Source organism: Berghia stephanieae, chromosome 8 (assembly GCF_034508935.2).
Source record: "Berghia stephanieae isolate SIO BIC M18660-M18661 chromosome 8, UCSD_Bste_1.3, whole genome shotgun sequence".
NCBI lineage: Eukaryota > Metazoa > Mollusca > Gastropoda > Nudibranchia > Aeolidiidae > Berghia > Berghia stephanieae.
This window is the reverse complement of record NC_088367.1, coordinates 16,603,970-16,619,304: the sequence shown is the minus strand read 5'-3', so window position 1 is coordinate 16,619,304 and position 15,335 is coordinate 16,603,970. Positions and strand designations below refer to the sequence as shown.

Below are 15,335 nucleotides of genomic sequence, written 5' to 3'. Positions count from 1 at the left end.
AAACAGACTTGAAGCGACTCGAAAACCATCAAGAGTTAAGGTCGGAAAAAGATATTGCAGACCTACAGTCCCTCGCCAAGGATAGTGCGGCTATGTGGTCTAGTGGTATGACACTCGCTTTCGGATCGGAAGGTCCGGGGTTCGAGCCTCGCGCTCGGTGGATAGTTGAGTCCTTGGAAAAGGCTCTTTACTCACATTCTCTCACCGTACTCAGGTGTAAAATGAGTACCTGGCCGTTAACAGCGTTGTCTTTGTCCGAAAATTGTAATATCGCCAAACAGGCGTCATGTCCCGTCCTACATGTTAAATTTGCTGATGACCAGGGACCCCTTGTAAAGCGCTTTGAGCACATTTAGTGGATATTGCGCTATATAAAGCTCAATTTAAAAAATTCGTCAACAGAATTAGAGGAGCTGCAAAGTCACAGTCGGCTGATTAGGAGGCGACCGGCACGGCCTGATGGCTTCAATAATTGTTCTTATTTTTATTTTTAAGGTAAGCGTTCCAACATCCGGTAAGGAAGTTGAATAAACAATGTCTTTGGTGTAGCCCCATAGGGAAAAGTCAGATGGAGACAAGTCCGGTGACCCAGGCGGCCAGACAAATCATGTCGCCAGTAAACATGTCGTTTAGAAATTCACAAAAAGCAAGCACATCTCCAATGTGAAGGAGCGCCGTCTTACCGAACAATAGGATTCAATAGTCGTAACGTCACGTCCTTCCTAATGACGCATGGTAACTTAGTAACACTGGCTCTAAACTATCGGAACAATGGCGGACGCCCGTATGAAATATTTCTCCGGCGAGCATAAAAGCGTTTCCAGAGGGAAAAAAACCCATAAATTTGATCATGTTTTTACACATTCTGATCACAAGGCAGGGAATGAAAAGTTCTAGCCAACATGAAGAATAAAAAGTAATGATTTTCTTTGTTTAGAACCAAGATGGCCGCCGTTGCCGGGTGACATCAGACTACTGAATCCTATTATCCAGGACTGATATTCACAAAATTTGGATGCAGCATAAAATAAACATATCTAAATAGATAGACAACAACAAAAATTGGGCCTATACCTCGTGCTATCTAGTGTTCAAAAGCTCTTGTGAGCAAGCAGTTTTTAACAAATGAGTTGTTTTCTTAAGTAAACGATACTCTTTGGAATGCCAAGCGCATTTTATGTTGTGCCTGTAGACTTGCAAAACTGGCAACAACAAAAATTGCGCTCGAAGGTGTGGCACATCCTGAACAGTTTCAACTACACCGCTTGGTCGACGGGAACCTGTTCAATCTCTGACACGATGTGTCTTAGCAAATTTACAATACCCGTTATTCAAAATCGTTCTCACGTCTTGTAATGATCTGATAAACTGGGCTATGAAATGTTGTCGAAGTATTTTTGGAATTCTGATTCAAACAAATAAAAAAAAAAGAAGTTTGTCACACTTTAATTGTTATTCCGAAATAGAAGGAGAGAGAAATGAGGCCCTTTCAGTTCATGTTTATTTTGTTAACTTTAGTGAAGTAATGTGGGTCAATTAATGGGAATATATGTATGACTTTTACTAAGAAAATAGTGAAAACCAGATGCAAAATTTGTAATGGTTTTTGAATAATAAGTCTTTGAAATCAGGGAAAGACTTTGTGGACACTCTGTATAACTATTTGAAAATCATATGATTTTGTAGCGCTGCAAACTGGAGGACCAATTAATTTGGTTGGCAAGTGTAGACCGAAAGCAAAGATGAGGCTTTCAGGTTTTGTGATATTATGACACTTGCCCTCTGACAGGAAGGTCTCTGTAGATGGCGCATGAAAACGGCTCTTTACTTACATTATGTTCTCACCATTCAGGTGTAAAATATGTATCTGGTCGGCAACAGAGCTGTCTCTGTAAATAAAAATTGATAATAGCATCTTGCAGGCGTCATACCTTGTATTGCATCTTAAATGCTGGTTTGGGACGTCTTGTAAAAAGTTTTGAGCACATGTAGTAAACGATGCGCTAGACAAAAGTTCACATTCTTAGGTGGCATGCATCGATTTTTTCAACTATTGGTGTTTCTGTTGCAAAGGAATGTCCAAACCTTTACCTGCTCGCCATTGGCATGGCAGTACAACGTATCATTTATTTTTATGTAAATCATTTGGAATAATGTTCAACGATTGTCTATTTCTTCCGTATTGAGGGAGACTTGTCCGACTGTATAAATATCATATTGTGACTTAAACAGCTTGGCAAAATCGTTTATCTAGTTGGTGATGATGATGATGATGATGATGATGATGATGATGATGATGATGATGATGATGATGATGATGATGGTGGTGGTGGTGGTGGTGGTGGTGGTGGTGGTGGTGGTGGTGGTGGTGGTGGTGGTGGTGAAATACAAGGACTACGTAAATGTTGATGATTATGGCGGTTGTGTTCGTGACAGAACTGAAGTTGTAGAGGAGGCGTGTTGATTATTATTAGCGAACGAACACAGGGATAAGGAATGGGAGAAATATCGGACGGTGAGTGATGGGAGAGAGAGAGAGAGAGAGAGAGAGAGAGAGAGTGAGAGAGAGAGAGAGAATCTCTGTGTAAATGCAGGTGTTTGTATGTTGTATGTATACTTACTCTGTATAACTCTATCAACTTTGTCAGCGTCCCTGGGACCTGCGTGTTGTTGTTGTTGCCCAGTGGGTGGCAAACCCGTCGGATGCTCAAGGTGATGCGACGTGTTGTGATTCTGTGTATTCAACCCTTGGAGACGAAGCATCTGTTGCCTCGTCTGCTGGACGTAAACGGCAGGATTAGGGAGCGGTTTTAGCATCAACTGCTCGAGTTCCTGATACTTCTGCTGCAAGCGATCTCCATTGGGCTTCGGCCCGGCACACCTCGGTCGTGAGACTTGTTTTCTACGCAGTAACTTCCTCTCACCTCCACTGGTTTCACTCATTGTTTCTAGATGTCCGTTTTGGTCTGAGGATAAACTATCGTTTCTGTTAAAGCGGTTGTTGTGGCCGCTTAGATTAGGATGAGAGCCGCCGATTGGCTGAAGCGTTCTGGACTTGGGGGACAGTGGGGGCGGAGCCCTTCTTTTAAATAATCTTTTCTTCTTTTTCTTTTTACTACCATTATCATTGTCTTTATCTGAACCGTCTTTATCAGGATTGTTTTCACCGTTTTCCTTGGACTGACTTCCAGTGGCGTTGCTGTCATCAACGTAATCGTCTTCTTCTTCCTCTTCAACTTTGTCCAATCGCCTCTCCGGGCTCAGAATATCAAGAAATCCATTATCCTTCGGGTTATCTCCATTTTTGGCATTACCTCCAAAATCGTCTTCATTATAGAAATCATCCCACATATCAGAATCGTCCTTCGACATCGTAGTAGGTCCGTTAACACTCGCATCAGATGACAGAGTGAAGTTGTATTCTTTTGTGACAGTATTTGAGGCAGGCATTGTTATGTCCTTTTGCTCATTTTCCTTGTCACTGTCTGTTCCATTTTTATTAGCTTGCCCCGAACCCTGGTCTACGACTGTCTTGAGAAAGCTGAAGGGTTCCTGGCTTTGACTATTGTCCAAGTTACTCATTGGCGGCAAACAAACAAACAAATATGAAATGTGATGTTATGGCATAGGTGATGACTTCAAATGGCTGAAATAATCAATGGGTGGCTTGATGGTAATCAGATAACGCCATCGATGCTGTGGTGCTTTTTCATATCTTCCGGTACCTTTAAAGAATAGAAAATGTCAAACTTTTGATTACACATGGCAAGTTATAATGATAAAACATCTCTACGATTTAAAATTATAAATAGACGTCTATGTGTAATTCACGGATTATATTATCACATCACAAGGCAAAGAGCATATATTTTATTTTATATAATACAAAAATCAAAGAAGAAGAAGAAGAAGAAGAAGAAGAAGAAGAAGAAGAAGAAGAAGAAGAAGAAGAAAAAGAAGAAGAAGAAGAAGAAGAAGAAGAAGAAGAAGAAGAAGAAGAAGAAGAAGAAGAGAAGAAGAAGAAGAAGAAAGAAGAAGAAGAAGAAAGAAGAAAGAAGAAGAAGAAGAAGAAAGAAGAAGAAGAAGAAGAAAGAAGAAGAAAGAAGAAGAAGAAGAAAGAGAGAAGAAGAAGAGAAGAAGAAGAAGAAGAAGAAGAAGAGAAGAAGAGAAGAAGAAGAAGAAGAAGAAGAAGAAGAAGAAGAAGAAAAAGAAGAAGAAAAAGAAGAAGAAGAAGAACAACAACAACAATAACAACAACAACAACAAGGAGGAGGAGGAGGAGGAAATAGAAGAGGATAAAATGAGGGGTGAAAACTACTTGTCTGGGTTTTTCTTTGTAGATTGTTGTTATGATGTAACGTTGGAATGATAAATCTCTAAGAGTGAATCATATTTTCTGTATTCTGGCTGGTTACTCGACTGTTTCCATAGCAAAACAGCTTAATATTGGATGATAACAACAAAGGCATTCAATGTGAATCAACAACCTCCCCACCCATGGTGACAGGAAAAAGAAAATGCATGCGCTGAATGGGAACAATTTACAGCAGAGCGAAATAATGAAATCAGCATGAATGGTGGCTGGGAATAGTAATAATAATATTATAGGAAACAGTGCAACGCACATGCTGAAACATCTGCAATAGCACCTCCTGTATCTGAGGAGAAGACAAAGCAAAACCACAAACTGTTTTAAAACTAAAAAGAAGAATACGGTTGTCAAAAATTTGACATCATTGTCTCTTATTTTTATCATCAATTTCATAATTATTGCATGCAGTTGAGGGAAATTGAAAATCAGGCAAAAAGAAAATCATTAATAATATGACCATGATAATATGGTCATGTTTTTTTATGATTTTCTCTAAGCCTGATTATATATTATTCTGTCATATATTATTTAACTTTCTCATATTTTTTTTTTAATTTTTCTGTCGCAAGTGAATCATGGTTGAGAGAATGATATTGGGTAAGGGGTGGGGTGGGAGACACATAAATGACAATCAGAATGGCACATAGATCTATAAGTAGAAAATCCAAATATATAGGGTAGGGGGAAGGACGAACAAATCATGGTGATTATCAAAACAAGCCATTGGTTGGACAAAAATCATCAGCACATGAAGGAGAGCAACACAAGCTGGAAATTACGAGGTTCTATCAGAACAGAGTACCATAGAGCAGATAGAGCCATGTAATTCCCTGCCTGGAATTTGATGAGGTCCCGGCTACAACTCCATGAATCACTCATAGATGTGTATATTTTAAGGTGGTGTTCAACAAACGTCTCTATTGTGCGTTCACAATTGAAGATCATAAATTCTTCTCTGGATCAAAATATTACTGAGACAATAAGATAAATCACTCCCGTTCCTTTTCCTAAAATTCTTATTAATATGTACACCTTGTATTAATTCGCCAAAATGCATTGTTCAACAGAAAAAGAAAAACAGAACATTCCACTCACATCTTGTATTGTACATATTATAATTCAAAAAGACTTAATGCCTTCCGCCACGACATCAAAAGATAGCGTCGCCTAGGCGTTCAACGAAGGAATATAGATAATTCATCAAACAAGATGCCTGATGTCAACAGGAATCACCCATGTTGTCCATGTGAGCAAATTGGGAGTTAATAATCTTGCCCAAGAAAAAAACGAAAGTGCCTGAAGCGAGGCTCGAATCCTGGGACCTTCCGGGTTACAGTGCAATATAGATATACGAGTAACAACACAACACGACACATTCATCCTCATTGCATTCGCCTCAATAATAAATAGTCCATAGTTCCCTGTGTTTTAAGATGCAATGACTAGTCAACAATGTATCTTTTTTGTTTAAGTGACAATATGCAATGGAGAATCTTAAAAAGAACGGGGGCATCTATTCAAGATCAGGTCTGATAGATACATGATGGTGAAACGTATGAATGTGCTAAACATCTCCATTATTGGAGAAAGGTAACGTTGCATTGACCAACATTTTAGGGCCAGTAGAGTTGAATGCCGATGAATTGAGTAACTCCTTGCTCTTTTTTTTTTCTTTCTTTTTTTTTTTTTTAATCGTAACATGCCAACAACAAAAAATGGAATGGATGGTAGCTAGATAGACCAACTTTAATTTCATTTGCGCAGCTTTTTGCATCGGTTTATTGTTTTTTCCGTTTGTTTGTTTCTTGCATCTTGGGGGGTATAAGAGAGAGAGAGAGAGAGAGAGAGAGAGAGAGAGAGAGAGAGAGAGAGAGAGAGAGAGAGAGAGAGAGAGAGAGAGATTCGTTTTTGGCGCAGTAAATGAAATGGAAAAAAAATGCTCCTAATGCTCCCGGTAAAGCTGTGTGCATTCAACAAGATTCGCTAGTCAAATTTGTCTGCTTTTACGTTTAAAACGTTATATTTCTGCAAGATCATTTAAGGCAAATTATTCAAGCTATGAAAATAACAAACATTTTGTATTTAACTATCTTTCGAGTTGCTTAAGCGGGCCCTAAGGCCACCAACTAACACTACAAAAAGATTTTGTTTTAGCAGTGCGGATACATTAAATTGATGCGATTGAGGAGAAATACAGATTAACAATGAAAAAGATGATATTGTTATATTGATTTTTTTTATTTTACAAATCATCATGCAATTTTGTCTCCAAATTATTCTCTTCTTTTCATCGCCGATTCATGATGAAATTGTCAGGCCATTCACCAAAATAAGCCTTCGGGCCAACATAGCGTTAAAACTGCATTGAAATCCACACTGTTTATTTCTTTCGTAATATCATTACTTTTCATACTAGTTATCAAGGCAAATTTTCCCATAATATTATGTATTGAATTACAACTTTTCTCCAAATCATTACGTTATAAACATGAAAAAAATTGAATCTAAGGTTATTAACCCGTTAGGCGTGAAATTATCTAAAAATAAGTAGTCAGAACACGTGGTTTGTCTTTGTCTGATAAGTCTGCCTTGGGGAAGGACATTGTTTCTCTAGAGTTGAACCGGTTTGAGCGCTCTCGGTACTGTGTCGTAATTTTATTTGATAAGAAATAAGATCCAAGAAACGTCGGTAATAAAGCTAAACTAATTCAACTTGTCCCAGATTCACAAAGGCAAAACATTCCTTCAGGGGAAAATCATCCCATTTGGTGGTATTCAGTTTTTCATTATATTCGACGATATGATCTGATTATAGAAAATACAAATACTTTTTTTTTCTATTCTGCGGCCACAACCATGACAACTTCCAATTAATTTTCATGTTCGTTTTAAAATCAAAACCCACTGAGTTCACTCAGAACTTTTATCAGAAAGACCCAACTTTCGACCATGCGCTCCATTCTCTACAATCAGATTTTCTCAAATGGTGGGTGTCGAAATGAGTTTGTGTATATATATATATGTGTGTGTGTGTGTGTGTGTGTGTTTGTATGAGAGAGAGAGAGAGAGAGAGAGAGAGAGAGAGAGAGAGAAGGTGGGGTGGGGGTATGGACACCGAATTAAAAAACCGCTCTTAAGTTGGACACGTTTTAATAGTTATAGAGAAATCTACAAATTTGCACGCAAGTCACATTCTTTTTTCAAACTGTATTTCCTTTGTTTATTTCTATCTAGATTACTAGCAAATTTCCGTTTTTTATTTGGTGTGTTTTGTTTTTTTTTACAATTGACAAAATAGATTAATTCAAATATTATTTAATGAAGCATTTTAACCATGTGATTGCCAGCCAAATGTTCCTTATCTGACATTATATCATATTATATCGGATATAACGATGGTTATAAACATCATTTTTCATCGCCCATTAGAGATAAACGGTGTAATAATAAAATGAGACATCGATATTAAAGTAAACTAAAATAATCAATACCACGATTCCCATTATTGCTTGAATTGTCAAAGGAAACTTGTTCAATATTTAGATCGAATCAATCAGTACCCGACAACGTGTAGAGACTATAAATGTATACGCTAGAGAACTCTTTTCGCATGTAAAGAAATTGGTATTCTCTAATTGAGTAGTTAACATTATATAAAGTTGATACTTCACTTACTTTTATTTATTAACAAACAGGAATAGTTACCGAGCGCAAAGATTTTTAAATTTGAGATTTAACTCTCCTTTCTCGTGAAAACGTATTTGACACTGGTCTATGACACAATACTGAGGGCGCTCAAACCGGTCCACCTCTAGAGAAACAATGTCCTGCCCCAAGGCAGAATTATCCGGCTTAATGATAAAATAACTACTGTTACTTAGACTTAAACGGTGTCACAGGGCGCAGGGCGCGAAGTTGTAGCATTTAACGTTGATGCAGAGCCCTTTTTGCAAGTGAAGACTCTATAAACAATCATTGAAACGTCTACATATACGTATTATTATCATAATTATTATTGTAAAGTAAGTATTGTTACTCTTGTGTGAATAGGAATAATAAGGACATGGCCCGTTACAATAACAGCGATATTTCCATAGTTTATGTAAAAGATGAGCCTGTAGAACCATTCACACCAGCGGAAACTTTCGTCAGCAACGAAGCTCGAGAGACTACAGAAATCGTTGTTGATCTCTGCCTTTCCTTCATCATTGCCAACGTGGGCATCGTCAGCAACATCATCGTCATCATCGTCTTTGCAAAACAAGGCTTCAGCGAAAGTATGAACATATCAATGACCACTATTGCCATCTGGGATCTGCTGAAATGCGTTTCGGGGTCCATCCAGCGGATGTCGGGGCCTATAAGTCTTTACTCTCGAGCAAACGCAGAGTCTTGGGAAAACATAATGGCTGTGTGCATGAATTACTTCATCAGCTTCGCGACATACGTGTCCAGCGTCCTGGCAGCCTACGTGGCTGTAGAAAGGTGTTTGTGTGTCACTCTACCCTTTACGGTAAAAACTCTTCTTACACCTAAAATCACTTTCATTTCAATGGTCACCATTTCATTCGTCGTTTTCGGGTGTTTTGTTGTCGTTTTCGGGATATACGATATTGTTTGGGTATACAGTCCCAAACTGAATGTGACTATAGCAGTTTATAGATATAGTGCATTCTTCAAGGCCCATCACGGGCCTCTGATGCAGTATTATAATTTATCAGGCGTGATATGGCCTACATTTAGTTTTATTGTCATAGTCACTTGTACTTTCATTATATCCTATCAACTACAAAAAGCGTCCAAGTTCCGATCCGGCAACGCAGTAGCGTCATCAACGTCAGCCCCAGCATCATCAGGCGCGTCCATGTCAGTTCGTGACAGACAAGTAATAAAAATGTTACTTGTCATTATTGTCATCTATGTCATCAATCTGTTCCCAAGAGTAGCTCTCTACATGGTCAAATATTTTATCTATGATTTTTATTTCCTTCGAAGATATCATAACCTTTTTATGGTGATCGTTTGTTGGGTATTTGTCTTCGACTTGACCAACGCTACTGTGAACTTGTTTGTCTTCCTTACAATGAGTACAAACTTTCGAGCCACTGCCAAAGCATTGTTTGGCTGTGGTGTTAAAGACAAATCATAATCATGTATGTATCAAGTTGTAAACAAGATAATTTGATAAGTGTACTAAATTCCGCCAAAATGAAAATAATAATTCAAGTGCTGAGGAAAATAAAATAACGGCTCATTGTCAAGAGCTTGATGTATCGCTCGGAATAAACACGAATATCTACAACAGAGAATGACGTTCAAAGCAAGTACTAACTCTTTAACGTAAAAGTACACATCGTACTCTGAATAAAACACGTATTTAAGATTCAGACCAGAAAACTCGTCCTTCAAATATCGATCGATTAAAATAGCCCGAGTTATTATTTTTAACTCAAATAAGCTTTTGTTGTTTAATTCACCTTAATTTAAAAATTTGAAAAACCTTCAAATTACAATCTTTGCTGCATTAATCAATTCATCGGCAAGTGGTTGCAAACATCGTGTTTTGTTTTATTTTTTTTTTTGTTTTTTTTTAACATCAAATCATGCTTAAGGTTTTGTGTCTAACCCAAATCTCATTTCAGCGATTTTTAGTTCCTATTTCTATTTTCCGATTCTCATTATACCGTGACATTTATTTTCATTCACTTACACATGGAGTCACCAATGCCTGCTATTTATTATTTGATTTATTGACATCATATATTTTTTATCACACTCACCATATCTAAAGCAAGAAAAGAAAAATGTTCCGTCCAACACTCTTATCAATGATTACGCATACCATTCTACCTCTACTCCCCTCCCCCTCCTACCCCCACACACACACACAAACACACACACACATTTACACACTCACACACACACACACACTCACACAGTAGTCCGTATCATGCACAATAAACTGACTCGTTGCCAAAACAGTTGTCGCGGGTCAATAAAGTTCCTTCAGGAGTACACATACTACTACTAGGTCCGTGAAGAATCGAAGGAGAGCCAATCACGATGTGAAAGGAACCAATGAACCGTGACGATAAGACACGGCGGTGGTGCCAGTTCACCCTTTTGAACGGTTGAATAGGACCGGCTACCAGCTTCAACCGGTACACTTATATTTATGACATTATTAAGAAATTTAATTGCAAGCGAACCCCACAATCGGGAGATGCGGAGATCCGGTGTTTGTTCGTCGACTTGTCAATTTAGAGTAGTATGCACTCCTTGTCCACCAACACGTTTTCTCTGCTCATGTTTGCTTCAAATTATTATCAGCGCTGTCATATTTAGATAAATGGGCCTCCTTTCTGAGTTATATTATCACCGGATAAATGATTTGAAGTAGGTACGATTGACCTAAGAAAAACTTAACTGGTTGACAAAAAGCAAAGCACCCTGACAATTTTTTTTTTTAATACAAAAATGTATAACTAATATGAATTATAAATGAAAAGCTCAAATGTAATTAATGACAAAAATAAAGTTTTATGCACAATATATGTCATCCCCCTCCCCTCTCCCCTTTATTAAAAAACCTACATTTAAAAACGTTTTAAATCTAACTTTTTGATAGTCTTCAATATCTCAGGTTTGAGGTAGTCCCTCGTCGATCTCGAATGTGCGCTTCTACCCTTACATCTCAAAATTAAATAGTCATAAAGAGATTTGAGGATTCCACTTTGTTCACAGAGCTTCACATAGCCCTATTCAAAATAAATATCTTTCATACAGTACCGGAAATGCAATGCCGAATTCATAGACAAAACGCAGAGACATGAAAATCATTCATTATTATTATCACCAACCCTACTACTGACAACGCGCTCAGTATCGCTTGACTTAAGAAAGCATGCCTTTAAATGTAACTGTAGCAGCTGCAAGTGAGTGTGCAGCTAAAGGGATATCTGGTATATCCTAAAAACCAAATCCATTTAATAAAAGTATTTGTCCCAAATGCCCACTTTCTCTTTGCAGACTTGAGCTCAAAGCCTGCATTATGCAAATGTCATAAAATTCGTCTAATGAATAGTGGTGACGATAAGTACATACTTCATTAATGGTGTCGAACAGCACAATTCTATCTTAATACGCGTTTTCTTTTGTTAATGTTTTTACTCTTTAACTTTCATTGCTGTATGGCGGCCGTGTAGCCACGGTAATCAACAAAGCTGTCGATTGAGTCTATAGATTTTTTTAAAATTCAGAATCCTTTAATAGAGAGCCCGTTTCATTTGAGTTGGTTGATGTTTTTCTTCTTTGCTTACAAAATAGTCAAATTTTTAATATCATAAATTTTCCTCTCCCGATTTCAATCTGTTCACGGTTTCTTTGCATATTTACTTGCTCAATAAAGAGTTGTAGTTGCACATTATTTCAATATCATATATCAAGTATCAAAGAATGGGCTAATTGGTTATTATTGGTATAAACAAGTTGGTGAAAGATTTGTTTTGTTTACCCCAAAAATAATCCTTCTATAATTAGCAGCTCACGTTAACTTACGTGAAACGTGATTTGTACGATTTTCGTGGTGCATAATATGCAACTATATATATAATATATCGAATAGAATAGAATCAATATCTTAAAATTCATATAAACCATTTTCCGCTCTTAACATTGGGAATGACTTCTACAATAAGTGAGCAAAATATATAAGATATTGATTGAATGCAGAAAATATAAAGTTCTCTTACGAAGTCAAAAAATGTTTTATCTATAAATATGATAGAAATTGAGTTCCAATTATTCAATACTTGACTCGTAAATTTTGAGTTGATCGACTTATCATCGCGTTCATTGTACAGACAGTTAAGCTTGTTGATTTAAATTGGCCGACATATATGTCTAGATAATAATGTCTTTGGATTTCAGACAGATAAAATCACGAATTTAAATTCAGCCCTCGGTGCTTCGTTTGTAAGATTTCGACATGAATCATGTCATTTGCTTGATTTCTGTTGAATTAAGAGTTGTGAATTTTTTTTCTGTGCTCTGTAATTGTTGCTACAAATACCACCCCCTCTCTCCCTCTCTCTCTCTCTCTCTCTCTCTCTCTCTCTCTCTCTCTCTCTCTCTCTCTCTATCTATCTATCTATCTCTCTCTATCTCTCTCTCTCTCTCTCTCTCTCTCTCTCTCTCTCTCTCTCTCTCTCTCTCTCTCTCTCTCTCTCTCTCTCTCTCTCTTTCATGTCAGAATGTAGGCACAGTGATAGAACGTATTTCCAATCTTAACTTTGTGGTTTTCATAAAAATAATAGTATTTTCTATACCATGACATTTTTTTTAAGAATCAGTAATTTGTGGTTGATCTAGAAAGTATCATTTAAAGTTACCTGGCCCATACTTTTATGATATGCGCTTCCGCTTCCACTGGCATCCTTGCAAGAGCAAGTTCTTTGGTGCGAATTAGAAGTGAAAAAATTCAACGGCAGACAGACACTGGCGCATAATAAATATCCAAACGTTAAAGTGTTGTATCAGTGCTGATGGTGACAAAAAGTGAAAAAGAAGGAAAATGTTGAACGATTGCCTCTAAGCCCCATTTTTTACTGCACTAAACCCCACTTTTAGAGCAATTGAGATGATAGACTATCATTGATACTCTAGCTAACTTCTGGAGAGTGGGAAACTGCACCTGTGTGTTCCACCACACATCAACTCTCTCATTGCTAGCACATTGTTTCGAGAAAATGCCATGTTTAAAAGGAGGAAATTTCTCCTCTGGACTCGAAAATCGCGGATTTCCGCGGATCCGAGGAAAACCATCAGCACTGTTGTATGATAATGTGACAGACAGGCAGCAAAAAAAAAAATTGTCATTTTTGTGATGATCATTTTGATCTACTCTGGGACTGTTTTATATACAAAACTTTCCAGGTGCGAATTAATGAGATATACAGTTCACTCCGCTTAATCGCACATTTCGTTTTGCCGCTAGACATTACCGAAAAACGGAATGTTTTCGATATAATCGCTACACTTAATCGCACACCATCTCCGCTTAATAGCTACACCTGTGGTTGGAGTGACAACCAACAGCCATATGAAATCAACGATGCTGTTCCAGTTCCACACAACTTTTCAGTCGAAGCATTCGATCAATTCGTCACAAGGGACAACACTATACACTTCAGCGATGAACTGACATCTCAGGAGCTACTGAGCTCCGTTCAGCCACACAAAAGACTACGCCTGAATAATGAAGATGAGAATGAGTAATAGGAATATGACAAACCACCCCGGACAAACACTGAAAACTTGACGTGGTTTTTAAAACTACGCCGGTAAATCCGAGAAGAACGCTTGAAAGATGATCTACTTTGTTGGGATCGGAGACAAAGGTTTATAAACAGTTTGCACAAAATAGAAAGCAATCAACGCTTCACGATTACTGTTCTTAAAAACAATAATGTCACATTGTGTTGCCGATAAAACATGACAAAGAAATAAAAAAAAACAACCAAAAACACCCCCCCCCCCCCCACCCCACCTCCAAGAAAACAAAACAAAACAAATAAGAAAAAATAAACATTCTAATGAGGCCATGTCTTGAACATGACGGTCCCATGCCCTTAGAAAACCCAAAACACCAACCCGAACTCCTGAGGGTGTGCGGTTAAGCGGATTCGACTGTACCAGTTCATTCAGCGATCACAATGTCAGTATAATACGCCAGATTTTTATTACCGATGTTGTTATTGAAACTAGAAAAACAAAACAAAACAAAACAACGATACAGCAAAGTCTCTATTATCAGACACATCGGGTTGGAAAATTAGCCACACAAATTGTAGATTTAAAACTTATCCAATAAAATCTGAATGACCGCTATCGATTTTGCTCAATCTGGTGGACTGTTTCATATCATGAATAACATAACTTCTGTCAATTGGATGATCAAAGCATTCAGTTACATGTGGATGGGAAAATGTGCGTTAAAAAGAAAAATTACAAGGGATAGCTCTGGGCAGGGTTGAAGCCGGTACTAAAATCCTCGACATTGCTGATCAGGTCATTTATACCAAAAGAAAAAAATTTACAAAATCTTAGATATCACTGTTGTTTAGTATATAGGAGATTTTAGAAAGATGGAAAAACAACTCATTTGTGACCAATCGTCTCAAATAAGTATTTTGTCTGGGTAAACTAGGTGATGAAAGTTGTCAACGGTATGAAATTATTTATATACACTTTATCAAGGAAAATGATCACACACAAAAAACTCAAAATAAAGAAATAACGTGTCTAAAATAAAATAAAATAATAATTTTGAACTAGAACACGTATTTCGAATCCTTTAAACTCTATTTACTGTCATTTGTTTCACCCATCATAATACCCGATTGAAGCGAAGGGTCACATCATCGTGGTTGTGATAAAAAGCGACGTATAGTTATTTATAGGTCTGGTAACCCAAATTGTTAATAGACTCATTGTTGTAATGGAAATGCTCTCAAAACAACACAACATATTGTACAATACAACAATGTTGAATCAAGCCCATAATCGCGTTCGGTGGTCACACATGCGAATATTATGTGCACACACGATAAGAACCATATAATATATTATGGCTTATCAACTGTCGGGCTAGCATTATCTTCCATCTTAATGACAATGATGGAGTGTTAACCTCAGTCTATCAAAATAGTCATACAATATTCAATGAATAATTGAAACAACAATAAGACTTATGGCGTCGATGAAACCATAATGACAATATTATATCAAATAATCCCAATCACGAATACAAGGAATTCGGTAACAATTGGATTTAATAGTCTGATGTCACGTCGCCCAGCAACCGCGGCCATCGTGGTTCTAAACAAAGAAAATCAGTACTTTTTATTCTTCATGCTGGCTAGAACTTTTCATGTCTTGTGATCAGAATGTGTAAAAGTCAAAA

The 15,335-nt window shown here is 37.4% G+C and overlaps 2 protein-coding genes across 2 annotated transcripts in view; one reads left to right on the top strand and one right to left on the bottom strand.

Annotated features, from left to right (window-relative positions):
• Positions 1-15,335, bottom strand: part of LOC144978274 (uncharacterized) — a 35,121-nt gene that overhangs the window by 3,432 nt on the left and 16,354 nt on the right. The window contains exon 2 of the mRNA XM_078924121.1: positions 2,622-3,725. Coding sequence (XP_078780247.1) covers positions 2,622-3,582 — 961 coding nt within the window. The 5' untranslated portion in view covers positions 3,583-3,725. The remainder of the gene's footprint in view (positions 1-2,621; positions 3,726-15,335) is intronic.
• LOC144978277 (uncharacterized) lies at positions 7,987-9,826 on the top strand. Its single transcript, XM_078924123.1, has one exon. It carries the CDS (start codon positions 8,436-8,438, stop codon positions 9,519-9,521), a length of 1,086 nt encoding a protein of 361 aa, XP_078780249.1. The 5' UTR covers positions 7,987-8,435; the 3' UTR covers positions 9,522-9,826.